Source organism: Pyricularia pennisetigena, chromosome 5, assembly GCF_004337985.1.
Source record: "Pyricularia pennisetigena strain Br36 chromosome 5, whole genome shotgun sequence".
NCBI lineage: Eukaryota > Fungi > Ascomycota > Sordariomycetes > Magnaporthales > Pyriculariaceae > Pyricularia > Pyricularia pennisetigena.
The window spans coordinates 2,387,749-2,403,390 of NC_043743.1; the positions used below are offsets into that span (position 1 = coordinate 2,387,749).

The 15,642-nt window shown below is 50.6% G+C and overlaps 7 protein-coding genes across 7 annotated transcripts; 2 read left to right on the forward strand and 5 right to left on the reverse strand.

Moving 5' to 3' along the window:
• Positions 1 to 407: 407 nt before the first annotated feature.
• Positions 408 to 1,606, reverse strand: PpBr36_08651 (uncharacterized protein; the record flags this gene model as incomplete). Its single annotated transcript, XM_029895779.1, has 2 exons — positions 1,400 to 1,606; positions 408 to 1,286 (listed from the first exon to the last, which is right to left on the reverse strand). Exons 1-2 carry the CDS (start codon positions 1,514 to 1,516, stop codon positions 408 to 410), a joined length of 996 nt encoding a protein of 331 aa, XP_029747050.1. The 5' UTR covers positions 1,517 to 1,606.
• Positions 1,607 to 3,786: 2,180 nt separating this feature from the next.
• On the forward strand, positions 3,787 to 5,330 carry PpBr36_08652 (uncharacterized protein; the record flags this gene model as incomplete). The annotated part of the gene is made up of 2 exons (XM_029895780.1): positions 3,787 to 4,338; positions 4,413 to 5,330. The coding sequence occupies 2 exons, from the start codon at positions 3,787 to 3,789 to the stop codon at positions 5,328 to 5,330; spliced, it is 1,470 nt and encodes a 489-aa protein (XP_029747049.1).
• Positions 5,331 to 6,210: 880 nt separating this feature from the next.
• On the reverse strand, positions 6,211 to 6,710 carry PpBr36_08653 (uncharacterized protein; the record flags this gene model as incomplete). Its single annotated transcript, XM_029895781.1, has 3 exons — positions 6,211 to 6,238; positions 6,324 to 6,451; positions 6,612 to 6,710. 3 exons carry the CDS (start codon positions 6,708 to 6,710, stop codon positions 6,211 to 6,213), a joined length of 255 nt encoding a protein of 84 aa, XP_029747048.1.
• Positions 6,711 to 9,828: 3,118 nt separating this feature from the next.
• PpBr36_08654 (uncharacterized protein) lies at positions 9,829 to 10,077 on the reverse strand (the record flags this gene model as incomplete). Its single annotated transcript, XM_029895782.1, has 1 exon — positions 9,829 to 10,077. One exon carries the CDS (start codon positions 10,075 to 10,077, stop codon positions 9,829 to 9,831), a length of 249 nt encoding a protein of 82 aa, XP_029747047.1.
• Positions 10,078 to 10,809: 732 nt separating this feature from the next.
• On the forward strand, positions 10,810 to 11,859 carry PpBr36_08655 (uncharacterized protein; the record flags this gene model as incomplete). Its single annotated transcript, XM_029895783.1, has 1 exon — positions 10,810 to 11,859. One exon carries the CDS (start codon positions 10,810 to 10,812, stop codon positions 11,857 to 11,859), a length of 1,050 nt encoding a protein of 349 aa, XP_029747046.1.
• Positions 11,860 to 12,711: 852 nt separating this feature from the next.
• PpBr36_08656 (uncharacterized protein) lies at positions 12,712 to 13,599 on the reverse strand (the record flags this gene model as incomplete). Its single annotated transcript, XM_029895784.1, has 3 exons — positions 12,712 to 13,173; positions 13,295 to 13,378; positions 13,567 to 13,599. The coding sequence occupies 3 exons, from the start codon at positions 13,597 to 13,599 to the stop codon at positions 12,712 to 12,714; spliced, it is 579 nt and encodes a 192-aa protein (XP_029747045.1).
• A 909-nt stretch (positions 13,600 to 14,508) lies between these two features.
• Positions 14,509 to 15,081, reverse strand: PpBr36_08657 (uncharacterized protein; the record flags this gene model as incomplete). Its single annotated transcript, XM_029895785.1, has 1 exon — positions 14,509 to 15,081. The coding sequence occupies one exon, from the start codon at positions 15,079 to 15,081 to the stop codon at positions 14,509 to 14,511; it is 573 nt and encodes a 190-aa protein (XP_029747044.1).
• Between the last annotated feature and the right edge of the window lie 561 nt (positions 15,082 to 15,642).

The following is a 15,642-nucleotide window of genomic DNA, read 5'->3' on the forward strand; positions in this document are numbered from 1 at the left end:
CCCCCCCCCCCCACTTTTTGGCGGTGAGATTTGGCAACGCGACAGAGAAAGACAGAAAGACGCGTCTAATATGGAATTACACATGATTGACTGTCATTGGCCAATGGCCCCCAGTACACACATCAGGGTAACCCCCGTCAGCTCACCCAGTTCTGACTTCAATAGTCTTGCACAGCTTTGCTGAATAGTAACAGCATGCAAGGATGAGAGTTGCCATTCTGGACGATGTTGCAGTCTCTCGTATTTCATTGCCCAAGTCCGTAGTGAGTTGTAGTAACTAGCAGGCACTTATCAAATACCACAATTTACTATGCTTCAAATGGTCAAGTCATCTGTAGTCAAGCCGTAGCATGCCGCGCGGGGTCAAGTCGGTTCGAAGTCAACCTCACTGAGGATTTCCGGTCACCTCAGTCATCCAAATCTTTTCCAAAATCAATGAGCCGCAAACGGGTCGCATCTTTGGGGTGAAACTGTGCGACCCTGGAACGGATAAGGAATCTGGCGGCTGCGGACTCCTTTGGTATTTGGACATAAGACGCCCAGTGGTCACCCTCGGATTCGACGAGTTTCTGCAGCAGCTGCTCCGTCAGTTCGCGCATGTCAGAACCTGCCGCTGCCGTCTCGTCCCAGTTCTGCCTCGTTTTGGACCCTGGACGGGCTGAAGGACTTCCCCAGATTTCATCAATCCGCTGCTGCCGCTTCTCTGGATCTGCCGTGCCCGATGTCTTCTTGAGCTTGCCATGTGAGCTGAAGCCTGCCACCAGGCCATCCGAGTCGATGTCCATTATCTCGCCCACAACGGGACCTCCAAGCTCTTCGGCAGCTAGCAGTGGGGCGAGATGTTCATCGATGAATTTGTTGAAGGTTCTGAGTAATGTCGAGGCTTCCCTGTCATAGGTTCGTTTCTTAAATTTAAGCTCCTGGATGCGAGCCTGCGATATCGCTTCCGTTGTAGGTTTGGTGCTTGACTCAAGCCCGCCACGCAACGACTGAATGCGCTCCTCCAGGCATTTCCGGAGAATCCGCTGGTCCTCAAGACCAGACTCCTCTGTCTCAAGCTTTCTCCTAGCCTTTTCAACAGCAGACTCTTGTGCTTCTAAGAACGCACGGGATTCGGCCACAGTCCTGTGGGTCCGACGCGTCGCCAGCAAAGCAGGCAGTAACGAATCCCTACTGGGTAAAATGGGTGTCGATGCAGCCACATCTTGATAGGCCGTGATCATTATCTCAAAAGATCCCACGGCTGATGGAAGCACGGCCGCGGCAGTACCGCTCGGCTGTAAAATCTACATGTGTTCCCCAGAATGAGCCTGTTAGCCATAAGCATATCACGGGTAGGTGGCAGTGTGGCGCGGCGCGGCAAACTGCTCCTCCGCCAGGGGCTCGTTTTGAAACATACTCTATGCAGGCTTTCCTCATGTCCCTTGACCATCCTCTCAAGCTCGACAATAGAGCGATTCATGCTGGCTGCATGCCTTTCGCTCTCGACTGTGCCGTGACTGGACATGCCTGCCATGACATCCGAATTCTGCTTTTTCTTTTCCTTTTCGGCGAACGGACTGGGACTACCTTGTTGGGTAATTGGCGCCGGCGTGCTTGCAAGCTCCTAGCTCCAAGCCGGTGGCTTTTTTTCCCCAGGTGCCTAGTGCAGTCGCTGTTGACGCGTGGCAGGGTCACGGTCATACAATGCAGGCTACAAAGCAAACAATAAAATTGACTGACTGCCTGGCTAGCTTTGCTGGCAGCACTTGAAACCGGCAGAAATTTTATGAAGAAGCAGAACCGCCCTGGCGTGGGAAGGGTAGCAAACGGTTCGCCCCTGATCCTGACGTCGATGTATACAATATTATGACAATAAAAGGTTGGTTGGACGTGGCGCGCTTTGTATCTCGCTGCGTTGTTGTTTGGGTTGTCTTTTTTTTTTTCTTCTCTTTCTTTTCTTTTTTCTCTTTTTTTTTTTTTTTTTGAAATTGCTGATGGATCCGAACAAAGAAGGTGCTATGGGCATTTATTTCAGCCCGATGGTCAGATGGGAAACTAACTGCACGTAAACGTACCGTCCGAGCGTAGACGAGGCAGGCAACTAGGTCCCCAATCACAATAATTGAATGATGGCGGTAGGTAGTAGACAAGTGCTGTATTGCACAGAAATGGCAGCCGTCACTTCTCGGGAACAAACACGGATTATCAGACCCAAAGATTCGCTGGCTCGAGTGCCAACCACAAAAATTTTTTTGTTTTTGTTTTTGGGTTGGCAACTCATAGAGTCGTCTGTACACTCCTTTCGAGTCAATAAACGAAATAAAACAAAGAAATAGATAACCCAAAAGTACTGACTCTATTTATTCAGATATGGGACGTAAATAAAAATTTGTAGGTGAAGGAGGATTGACAGACATGTGCAGTTTATAGGTACCACCTACCTAGGTAGCAAACTTGGTTAGATTGTGACCAGGAAGCCAGGCGCGTCTATGCTTCTCTGTGCGACCTAGCTCCAAGGACGGTGGGTCTCACGACGGCCCACCGTGTTGCAGATCCCAAGAAGTAAAGTGCCGTGAGTGAATGATTTGAGCTGGGCTTTCTACATCTTCCCGCCCGGCACGAGTTTCAAGGGCGCTCGCTTTTTTTTCCCCCATCTCCCTTCCCCTTCAATCCATCATAGGTAACTCCTCCACCTGTTTTACATCAGAGGGCCGCACTGAACTGTGCAGATCTGTTGTTTAAAAAAATTCCCCGGGCTTGCTTTCCACCCAGTTAGTTGTTCCCACAGTTTTTGTGGGTTGTTTCTAGCTTGTGGTAGCTGTCGCGATCGCCCACCAAGTCCTGGCTTACGCCACATTTGTCCCCAACTCTTTTCAATACGAAAACCTCGCACAGCCCAAATATCTGTTCTCTGCACAAGCCTGAAGCTCGACCCTCAACAAAGAGAGACAAAAGCGTGGAAGCCCGCCGATCGGTTATTTTCTTGCTCACCCCCCACGATTGACCGGGCTTTCAATCCAGCGCCTACCCTTCGAACCAAGGTAGTCTCACAAATATCCTAGGTACTTCAATTCGTTTTCTGGTGGAGCGCTAAGCTGTGGCCGGGCCTCAGCCTGCCGACAACGGAACGAAAAACTTCGCGAGGCTGTAGTTTTGTATCAAGACGTCGGAGCAAACAGAGGTTTGAGATTTGGTTCTCTACTCGCCGCCTGCCCTGCACCAGACCCATCTCTCATCTCTCTTCTTGCCTTCACTTTACATTTTCATCCATCAAAGCCTCGTTGCAACGGAGAAGAAACAAGAAAAAAAAAATCTTCTTTTCCCGTGACGACATAACACATCACCGGCCATTTCACATCAAATACTCTTCACTGTGCGTACCGGCACATCTCCTGAACCAGCCCGGTCCCAAAGACAAGAAGCCCGCTCGTCCGCCCGAAGCTACCTACGCATCACGGAGCACGCGGGAACGAGAAGTCCACAAGCGTTTGGTCTCCTGTTCTCTCTACTGAGCTCTCGCATCCCGGTCACGATCCTCACCTTCCTCGGCCCTACCGCGAACCTGATTCTTCCCAGCGCTTGCTCGACCTTTGCGTCCAGCAACTCCGAGCTACCCTTCAGCCTCAATCCGACCCGACCTGCACCACACCCACCCGCCATTACACCCGTTAGTTTTCGAAGAAAACCCCAGGTGTAAATAAGTCGCATTTAATCGAGTAGTTATTTAAATCACGATTTTCGACGACGCGTCGTGACAAGAAGGATACACACAAGAGTTGCAGAGACCTGATATCTAGTTGAAAAATGTCGACCTCACCAACACCCAAGACCAAACGTCCCCTCGAGGACACCTCCTCGCCCTCAAGATGCGACCAGCCAGACGCAAAACGACCCGCCCTTGATAAGTTTGTTCGGAGCGACGAGGAAGTCAAAGAAGATGTCGCCAAGGAAGCCACCAATGGTCTCCCCCCGATTCCTGCTTCCGCCGGAGTACCACCAATGCCCGACACCAATGGGTCTTCTGGAAAGACTAACGGCGACAAGGCGGATAGCACAAAGGACGACTCGGGAGATGCCGCCGGTGCCGAAACAGAGTCGAAGCCCGCCGCCAGCACCACCAGCGCAAACACCACCCAAGCAGCCGCTCCTCCTGCCGACTCGCACGACGAGAGTGCTTGGATCCACATTCGGGCTGTCATCTCCAGCCCTGAGGCCGCTACAATAATTGGTAAGGGCGGTGAAAATGTTTCCAAGATTCGCCAGATGTCAAGCGCCAAGTGCACCGTGAGCGACTATCAAAAGGGGGCAGTAGAGCGTATCCTTACAGTCAGTGGCATTGTCGATGCTGTAGCAAAGGTAAATATTTGTACTCAATGTGACTTTACACGATGTTCATATCCATCGGTATACTGATGCTTTATTTCTCTCAGGCTTTTGGTCTCATCATCCGGACACTGAACAATGAGCCTCTGTCTGAGCCATCTAGTGCTCACTCTAAGACATACCCACTGCGTTTGCTCATCCCTCACATTTTGATAGGATCGATTATTGGAAAGGGTGGCGCGCGCATCAAGGAGATTCAGGAAGCTTCTGGGGCCCGCCTGAACGCATCAGACTCATGCTTGCCTCTTTCCTCGGAACGTTCCCTGGTCGTCATGGGCGTTGCGGATGCTGTGCACATTGCTACTTACTATGTGGGCAGCACTCTTTTGGAGCAGCTTAATGACAGGTTCGGCGGGCCTGCTGCCTCTGCGTATGCGACTCGTGCCGGCGGCCCCGTCGGAGCCGTTCCCGGTGGTATGCAAGTTGTGCCGTATCTCCCTCAGCCAGCGGGTGGCAACTACGGTAGCCGCGACAACTATGGGCGTCGGCCCGATCCACGCGCCGGCCAGATTCCCCCGCCTGCCGCACACCCCTACGCGCCGCAGCACCCATACGCGCCTCACCAACCGAACCCGGCGGTGCCTCCTCACTATGGAGCTCAGGCAGGTGCTTACGGAGCCCATGTCCCAGCGCCGCACGTGGGGCATGCCGGCCCGCAGGTACATGGCGCTCCCCATCAACCGATGCATGGTCAGATGCCAGGCCCCGGTGGTGCCAGCCTGACGCAGCAAATTTACATACCCAATGACATGGTCGGTGCCATCATTGGTAAGGGTGGACAGAAAATCAACGAGATTCGTCAAGTTAGCGGCAGTGTCATCAAGATCAACGAACCTCAGGATAACAGCAACGAACGTTTGGTTACGATTACGGGCACGGAGGAGTGCAACCGTATGGCGTTGTACATGCTCTACTCCCGGCTTGGTGAGTGTCAAAACCCAGGATCGAGGCAACAAAAGCAGTAGACAAGGAGATATCAAGAGGGCGGCCACTGATTTTGTGATAAAATCACCAGAGAGCGAAAAACATCGTATCTAGGCCCGAACCCAGGCCCCCGAATGGCTGTCTGTTACTGTTAACCATGGAGCCATCTCCGGACATCGTATTTAGTTTTTGCTATACGCCGTGGGTCTCTGCCGGGACTTGTTTCGGTTCGAATTAGCCATGCTCGTGTGGCTGGTGTTGGGGAGGGTTATAGAGGGTGTTTTCTTTTTTTTTTCCAATTCTCGGTTTACGTGGTTTCCCTACTTTTTTTCTTCTTCAATTTCCCGGGAAAAGTTTGGTATGTGTATTGATGGGGTGTGCCTTGATTCACATACCATACTATACATCTCTCACCGTGGTGCCGGCCCGCTCAAAAAGTTCAAGAAACGTCCTTTAATAAGCGGAAACGTCACATACCATTAGTGCTTGCTGCATGGATCTGATTACAAAGCTAGGAGGTAGTTTGCTTATTTTGATGGCAGTGAGATATGGAGAACAGCATCGCATTGCCACCATTGTCCCTTGTTGTAACCTTGGTCGGTTGTATTCGATTTGTGTGTCATTGCCAAGATCAAAGAGAGCTGGGTGTAAGCAAGTGTACGAGGTGAGTTGTGCATAATGTTTTGGCAATTATAGTTAACGTGGCTAAAGAAAAGGCACTTTGTAAAAGAAAGGTATTGGGTGTATATCGCAATCTGACCCATCGCAGTATATATTTGTTCTTTCACTTTGATATCAACCTATTTCGCCTCTACTCCAAAACGAAGAAATAGCTTCCTTTGACCCCAAAAATAAATAAAAAAATAGATAGCCAACACGGCTTGTTGTAAGGCCTCACTCCCATGTTCCTTACCGATCTGTCTATGACGGTGGAACGCCGCGAACCCAGCTGTCAAGAGACGATTCAGTATTAGTTAGCTCTTCCCCAAGTCAGAGCCTTTAACGCATGGGGGGAGGTATGCCTGTCAACATACGTATTCCACATCTTGCCAAACAGACCTGGCGCCGGGCGTTGCTCATGAAGGCTCTGGCGTCTGGCGATGGAGGCGGGATCGGTGGGACGTTTGGTCTGTTCGAGTGATGCGAAGAGTCCAGCTGAGTTCTAATTTAGGGGAGAGAGGTGGTTTTTTTTTTTTTAAAAAAAAACAAGTCAGCAATTCTGGCCTTGCTTGATTTCAAGCAAAATTGTTCTTTTATCTTCTATAGATCTCCAGCTGGAGATATTTCTTTCTGTATTGAAGCGGGGAAAGGAAACTACATACACGGCGAGGCTTGGGTGAGGTTGGCGAGTTTCCGGCCGATGAGGAGGACGAGGTCGAGTTGCTGCGCTCCCGCGTTACGTTTGCTGCGGATGAGTCCATGATGTATATGTATTGTTTGGACTTGGGCGGACGTAGGTGATAGGTTTGATGTTTTCGAGGGATTTTATTGTATTGGAAATATATTCAGGGGCAGATCTGATGTGACGCTTTCACAATCAAAATGAGGTTCCTCCACGAGGGGTTACAAGACTTTATATATCCGCCATAGGGTACGTATATGGCATGCAAGGAACGCCAGTACCGGCTTATTATTAGGCTTTTCGTGATCGCCAGATACGCACTAAGGACCGATGACTATCAAAGGGGTTCTGTGATCGAACGGTCATCCAGGTGTGGAGAGATGAGTAAACCGACTTGCTAAATCTAGCACTAGTGGAACCAGAGCTAGCTGCAAAGCTTCGTCTACCTTGCTCTGCAAAGCGAGTTGGGGTTCCCCTTTATTACTGCAGAGGAAGTTCGAGGTTCCAGGCGGACGCCACTGGCTTCATGGATCGTCTGGTCAGGGTCGGTGTGGGATAGTTGTTTCTCCTCTTCTTGAGGGTTACGAACCGACATCGAATGCAATGCAGACATGGATTATGACTAGCTACAGAAAAAAAAAAGAGAGAAAAAAAAAAACAGTCCGGATAATCTCAACTTTTGACGGGTCGAGGGAAGTGCGACCAGCGCCAGGTCTGGAAGCATGTGTATAGTTTCAATGTGAACCGTGGTCGAAGCTCATCTGTGAGGGTGGTCAAATCGGTGTTTCCGCACAGGTACTATTCGTAAAGGTTGCTATTATGGAGGTACCAAGTACGGGAGTAGAAGCATGTACCCCACGCCAAACTCACAAGCTTTCCATGGCCACATCCCCAGTATGTGCTCTGCGTACCGGTACAACAGCCGACGTTGCTCTTTTTTTTTTTTTTAGACCCCGCAAGGAGGATCGGGGAGCAAATCAGAAGCCATCGATCTGATTGCATAGATATTATTCGCTGCAGGGTCTGATACAAGCCAGGGATTTAGAGCCGGCAAAGCAAGATGACAGGGGAGATTCGTGGTAGCGCTGGGTTTTATTTTACTTTATTTTTTCTCTGCGTCGGTAGTACTAGTATGACGAAGCATAAAATCGAGAATATACTACAGTAAATCTAAGCTGCCGCCATCACGGAAGCCAGGTAGCCCTGTCCAACCACGGCGGAGCTTTCCTTGCACTTAGCATCGCCGATGTGCGCCGTTGATAGCGGTGTTTGTTCCTTGACGTAGGTGGGCGGATGTTCTCTCACTTCAAGTTTTGTTTTTTTTTTCTTTTCTTGTATTCTTTCTTTTTTGAGGTTGCGATCGAGTGCCTTGGTGCGTTGCATTTCAATTTATGAAAGAGTTTGCTTTTAGGCAAGGCAATTTGCTGATTGATTAACGTGTTTCTTTCCTCTTCTTTGCTCTTCCGAATTTCGAACGAAACGGAAGGAGAAACAAATAAAGAATAAGGATCGAATGACGTACGTCGTGGCTTCCAAAAATGCCTAAAACGGCACTTGCAAACTTCGCTCCATTATGATTGGCGGACAAGGTAAACTGCTCTCTTGGATCGAGGTATTGGAGCAAACCAGGCCCACAACTCCAACTCCATCATCCTAACACATGCATCTCTGCCTCTCTTGAGGGGGTCACCAAAGTCCCTAGGGTATGAGTCCGATGGCTGTTAGTTGATTTTGGGCTGAAGATCGACTGACGGGGATCACAAGGTTTTACACCTATCACCCATTGGGATCGGTCGCTCGATCGCTGAAATACACGTCGTGCCTTGGATTTGCACTCCAGCTTCTTGAGGCACTTCCCTGCCCTTGCTACCTTGGAAAGAATCACATATCAAGATAATCATTTGCCCTTTCATGTCCCCCAACCCAAGATGTGGGTATGGTATCGAGCTCCTGGTGAATCGAAGCTGTTCAATGTCTCGCTCTCCTTCAGTTGGCTAAGCCGCCCTAGGTTCACCTGCAATGACTATCATTTGGCCGACGCCCCTCCGAGGGGAATTAGGTCTATTGATTCCACATTCTGTAACTTCACCCAAACACAAGTCGATCAACGAACCCGATAGCGACTGGACATTTACCGCATCGAAACACTGAGGCAGCGGCATTCTGTTTGCTTTTGTTGGCATATGGAAAGATCGTTATCCTCGTCAAAACACGATGGAAAAATGCGAAGTGTCGTTGTATTCCTACATGCGGTCTTCATTAAGTTGGGCGTACTCGTTAGAAAGGAGTTGCCATAAGCCATATTGGTGCCCCTGCTGTCTCGGTCATCCTGAGCATCCTGAACCCTGCAAGGAGAAACCCATGTCTGGGACAAGGCTGTAGCTGACAACAATATGTAGCCATATTAACCAGGACTACAGTCTCCGAACGAATGCTAGGAGATATCACTGGGTTGGAGAGCTATGAATTGGCTATTGGCGATTCTCAACAAAGGGATCAATGCAAAAAAGAAAAAAAAAATAACACAGACCCAAGAAACACGACGAGGCATGGAGGGATCTATCGCGGCTTGATATGCAGCCTCACCGTACTCCCTGGGGGGAGAGATATTTCACAGCAACCTTCATATCAAAACACGTTGAATATATGCGACATAGTGATACATGAAACATCAGATCTTCTCGCCAAGTGTCGATGGAATCTTGATTTGCTTACTATACGTCACAGCAAATACATTCCTTCAGTCTAGCAGAGATCAGAACCAAAATACCTCACCCATTCAGCATCGCCCTCGGCTATCCCCTTCGTTCTAAATACTCCAGGTGGGTTTTTTCATACATACAGCAGATCACAATGAAGACTTTAACCCTTCTAGGATACCGTTTTCGCGACCACCAGCGTAGCTTTCACTGCTTCTTTTACTGGGAAGCAGGGGAGGCATGCGGGCAACTCTGTCGATTTTGGCAGCCTGAGCACGTAAGCTCTATTTATTATGGCTGGGACGAGATGTGCGGCCATGCTGACGGTCTCTTTGCAAGCCTTGGACTTGCATTCATTCATTAGTGATAAGAGCAACGATAGATCACAACACGAAAGAGTTATTATGAATAGAAACAAGAGTCTTTGAATTATCCAATCATCATGTTTCAATCTCTCCTGTGCTTTTCGGCACATCCACTCGAGTTGATACCAGAATATTACAGTCCAGCCTTCGCGCACTTAGCCCGCACTTGCTTGGCTTCGCGCGTCTTAAAGCGCAATAGGCGCTGCGCAGCATGCCTATCATCCTCCACTGTGTCAGCCACGTAGGCGTCAGCAAGCGTCATGTAGTCTTCGTCGTCGCCCTCACAAGATGGGTCCTGCTGGTGGGGGGAGTCGAGCTGGAGGGTTGTGACCTCCACTCCGTCCTTGTCCCCCTTGCTGAAGAATCTCGCGACGAAGCTCATGGCTGATTGCTGATACCTTTGGTATGACTTTTCTGATGTGAGAGCTACGGAGATGAATATAGACTCGCTTCGGGAAGGATGGCTCATCTCCTTATGTACTCTCTGGTCTTTGTGGCAAGTAAAGACAAAGAATCCAGAGAGCCTCAATGGAACTACTGACCTTTTTTTTTGGTTATAACAAAGCATCATGCCTGTTCTTTTATTCCTTTGTACTGGAAAGCAAGACACTCAACAATTCCATTGTATCTCTTTCCCTCAAACAATGCAAAGAAAAGAGCGGCACATCCCTCTGATTTTGAGGATACTTGGTGGTATAAAGGACAAGCTTCCAGCTGCTTCTGCTGTCACCATATCTCTCCATCCAGAGACATAGAAGGTATTGCCGAAGCAAAACTCACCCTGAGAGAGCCGAGCATCGCCCGGCTGTGACGAGAATCCCAACTTGCAATTCGAACAAACCGAGCTTCGTTGGTGGCAAGCTGGACAGAAACTCTGCACTAGAATTCTCCAAGTCACAGCCTCTAGGCTCTCTTTTCATCAACACCAGGGAATCAACTAGTTTGAATCCCCCCCCTTTTCAGGTATAAAACTCTCAAGGTAAAGTCTTTTTTTTATTTTTATTTTATTTTTTTTTTTTTTAAAAAAAAACCCCCCTTTGCTATCCCTCGTCCCTCCCCCTTCCCCCCCAAACCAACAACAACAACAAACACACAAACACAAGGCGCGGCAGTCATGTGCATCCAACGTTTTGATAAATGCACCAAGTGCAAGCTCTCCTTCAACCAAAAGACCAAGCAGTGCGACCGAAACAAGGCGCAGAACCAAGGCTGGCTGGCCCAGTGCCTGGGCCTCCACCGCGCGTGCGACCGCGTCGTCCGCACGCAACCCGTCGACCTCGAGTGGTACTGCGCCCGATGCCGCGGCCCCATCACCGCCCCGATGCAGCCGCACCAGATGATGAGCTACCGCGGCCCGACGTGGCAGGACCCGCCTCCGCTCTCGTCGCGGCAGAGGCAGCTTCTGCAGCAAGCCCATGCACAAAGGAACAGAGGTAAGAAACAACCCCAGGATGGCCGCCAGCTGGCCGCCACCGACCCCATCTCCCCCTTGGCCGCCGTCAAGCAGCCTGACAGCGAACGGAACCTGACGCGCAGCAACGCCCTCCGCAGACACCGCACGACGTCCGAGGCCTCGGTCCTGCAGCGGCCCGACCAGGCCTGGGTGGCCAGGGAGGAGCGGACCAGGCGCCTCCGGCGCGAGGACCGCAGCGTGGCCTCGCGGAGCAGAGGGCCCGAGGACCGCAGCAAGAAGCAGCGCAAGGCCGAGCCGCGCGTGAAGGTGCCACTCTACGTCCCCACGGCGGGCGACCCGGCCAACCCGAACATCGCCTGGGCCAAGCACGTCGTCGAGAGCAACAGCAGGAGTAGTACCAGGCAGCAGGCCGCCTCGGCCTCGTCCTCAAAGGTTGCCCGGCACGATGCCGAGCGTCCGCGCGGCTCCCACTCCGGCCCGCCCCCGGGCTTCACCTACGAGAAGTGGCAGACCCAAGACCCGCCCCGGAGACGACCGAGCACCAAGGCCATCGTCCCCTCCAAGACCTACACCTCTCTGCCTCGCGAAAAGAAGTCTCATCCCCCAGTCACGCAGCCTAAAAGCCGTCCACGCGCGGCGTCGGCTGGGGCCACAATGCGTGGCTTGATATCGCCCATGTTCAGGAGGGTTGCGAGCCCAGATTGGGTCTGCGCCGATGCCAAGCTCATCGAGAAAGGTCTTAAAAAGTGAGCCGGTTCGACTTTGTGTTGGTTATGTGCCTTTTCCAAAATAATAAGACTTTTCTTTTTTTGCCCATAGACCTCTGTAAATTATCAATTGCAAAAATATCTCTGGCTCGTCAGTTTGAGTTGTATTATGGGTTCCGTTCTTTGATTAGTAGAAAATGGTAGAAACAAAACCATTACTCCGAAAAATAAGAGAGCCCACAGGACTCGCTTGGGTTCAAGTAAGTGATGCCTGCCAAGTACAACAACCAGCATAGGGTGGCCCTAAGCTTTGGCAGGTGATGTTGTATATCATTTTTCTTCTTTCTGTTCCATTCTTGACAGGAATATACTATCAAATATTGCAGCGAGCCGCCCTACGTTACACCACACCTTCACTCATACCATGTCTCTTCCCCACTTGATATAAACTTCTTTCCGAGAGAAAACTGTTTGTCGCCAAGACCTGCCGAGAGCTGTGTCACAGGGCACCTGCTATGTCTCGAAGCTTATATCCAAATCAATGGGTGTCGAGGGTGGGCAGACTGCATATGTTTATGCAGAGTGGCTGCACAGCACCTGCATGTCGCATGCAGCGGCTCATTTTCCGAATCCAAAGCCAGCAATTCTGGACAAGTATTCCACTGCCGCTAAGCAGTCAAGTCCAAAACGCAAGATCAACAGACTAGTCGAGATGCTGTGTCATGGAGGTGGAGCCCGACAAGCCTGTAGCCAAAGTCAATCATCCAAAGATGTCATCGAGTTAGTAATGCGTGCCTCTATCAGGACTGTTGTTCGCCCCCGGTTGAATCGCCCGATATCCTCCTGTTCTTTATACCATATACGACGAACAAGCTGCCCAGCTACCGATGCAGGATCAGTTCGCCTTGCCGTTCTTGGCCTCTTTGCTCGCCTTGAACTTGGCAATCTCCTTCTGAACGGCCTTTTCAACCCGAGCCTGGAGCTCAGGCCGGTATCCCAGGGCGAACAGAAATTCGAGCCACACGAAGAGGGGCGCGAGGAAAATGGCCTGCATGAGGTTGTCAAGCAGTGCCGGGGCACGACCCTCGAATGTGCCGTGGCCGATGAACTGGAGGATCCAGCAGACAACGTGTACGACAATGGCGGCCTTGGTCGTAGTCTCAGCGTCCACCTCGATGAGGCGATTTCCAGTCGCGGCGGCGCCCAGGCATATTATGGCCAAGAGAGTACCGGCGACTGGCTCGAGCAGCAGGTACAGGCCTCCCCATGTAAGGGCGGCCAGTGTGCCGAGCGTTGGCTCCAGGTGTGGAATGACTAGCCAGCTGGGCAGATGGAACAGAGGGCCCGTATTTGATGCCTATGTAATGTGTGGGGAGAAGGGTCAGTCGACGGCTAGATGTGTTACTTCGCTTGGCCTTCAACCGAAAATGAGGCGCTTCGCCGGGTTGCGGATGGGTGGCTCAAGGGCGTGGGCATACAATTGTGAAGCCCGAGAAGAGGATCAAGGGCACGCAGATCATGTGGATGCCAACATTGACCTTGTTGGAGTGGTATGCACCGTACTATATGGCGGAAGAAGAAGTCAGAGTCAGCACTGCAAATATGCTAGCAGAAGGACAAGTCTTGCAGTCGAAGCTTTGTTATGAATAAGAAGAAGAAGAAGAAGAAGAAGAAGAAGAAGTGGGTAATGTATGCATGCATGCAGTCGAGGTGGTTATAAGGCGGGGTGGGAAGGAAGCTATCTCCATACAAAGGTGAGGTGTTTTTCCAAATCAAGAGACATCTTGGGCCAACCTGTGTGTCAAGATCTTGTCTGTCTGGTTGGCTCTATCTGCTCCGTTGCTGCTGCCGATGCAGATGCTTCCACCCCTTTTTCTCCGGGTTAGACTGGGTTTGTCGGGTAATTGTACGTAGTAGGCGTTTGCGTGGGTAGGTAGGTAGGTAGGTGGCCAGTCGTAGCCTGGATCGGCGGAGGTTTGACGAACAAATTATCGGAAATCAGAGTAGGCCAGAACTCCGTCAAGACATAGTTTCACTTGATAATTTAGGTGTGTCGGCAGCTGAAAGGTAGAGTCTCTATGGAGATAGATTGTGAACAGAAATTAGAGGTGACCGTTCTGCTACAACAGGTGAGCGTCGAGTAAGTGTGCTGGTCCGGTTGATGTGTTGTCCATCGAAAAGGCCCTCTTGTCTTTATTTAGCAGGGGTACTAAGGTTGTTTAGTTGGTTGGGCACTTTGACAAAGGAGTCCGACTGACTGACTGATTGACTGATTGAATGCACTGGGCGGACCCGACTTTCTCTCCTTTGCGCCTTGGGACTCCATTGTCATGTGGGGACCGCTGTTGAACTGTCTGTCGGCAGGTGGGCTGAACTCAGGACCTGCCCATCCACCATTCAAACTTTTGCGCACAGGCCAACAGTCCGATTGTTAGGTACCTGATGCAAGCATCCATCACAATCCATTTCATTCCAAAGTGGGTAATCTTCTCTATCAATGGTGGGCGCGACTGACGTTTTAGTGTATAGAAACATCAACAAAAAGGGAAGAGAAAGAGGAGAGGACGGTTTTTTGGAATTGATCCGTTATTTAGTGTTGTTACCCGATTTACAACTAGCCTTATTTAATTATCCACCTTTAATCCAAAGCCTCATGCAAATACACACGCTCACATCTCGATTTATATACCGACTAATCGTCCCAATCATATTCTTCATAGTCTAACAACTTGTCATCACCGTCATTGTCCTCGACACTGGCATTCTTCTTTTTCTTCTTCTTCTTCTTATTTTTCTTCTTCATCACCAGCCTGGCGATACCATCATCAATCGTGGCTAGCGTATACTGTCCCTGCTCATGCTGTAGCGACGATGACCTGCAACCGGGCTTTTCCGAACCGCTGGCCGGTCTCCATGCAACGTGGAGGAGTTGTGCATCAACCGGTCGCTTCTTCCGCCTGGCCATGCGGACAGGAGTATCCCAACCGCCGTAGGAGACGAGGCCGTCCGGAGAGGTGACGGTGATCTTGGGCACGGTGAGGCTTTGGTTGTACTTGCGCCTCTTGCAGCCATTCTCACCGGTTGGGAGTGCTGTGGCCAGCGGATTATCTGCGCTTGAGGCCTTCCAGGCTGATCCATTCTGAAAAGTCTCGGCCGTCAGAAGCAGCTGGCCATGGTGATTGCCCTTGTAATCTCCGTTCGAGTCGTATTCGTCCTCGGAGTCCTGGCAACAGTCAGGGCTGGGATGCTGTCCATTGCTGGCCATCTTGGCCGGATGAAAGGTATGGTTCGACTTCTCGTTGATTCAATTGCCGTTCTGGTAAATCGTGCTGGGCAGGCTTGAATGCTCTTTAATTTGTTCCCCTGACGGGTGAGAAAACAGCACTGAAGCCTATGTGCGCCCTCGGCGAGTTGGCTTGGCTCCGAAACCCGCGTAATTCTTCAAAACAATGATTTTGTTATCGAGTAGCACCTCGAGCGTGAATCTCGGTGAGGTGGACTTCCTTGCCCTGGCTTCGAGAGCACAACGAACCCCTTGTGCTAGATTGACCTTGAAGCGGAGCAACGTAGCGGTTTCTTGTATTCTAGATTTGGTGCTGTGAGGACTGTCTTGAGAATCGCGGATGTTACTTGCATGGCGGTAAAGGACTCCGGAATAGATATTGAAAGAGGGATAGAGGTCTCTATTTATACAGCCTAATATGACTACTCCTCATAGTTCACACACCAAGCAGCACATCTCGTGCATCTCGGTCTGTAAATTTGAGTTCACTTCAAGGGTGCAGCCAGCTTGGCCAGCGCGTTCCCAAATACATCATGTCGCTAG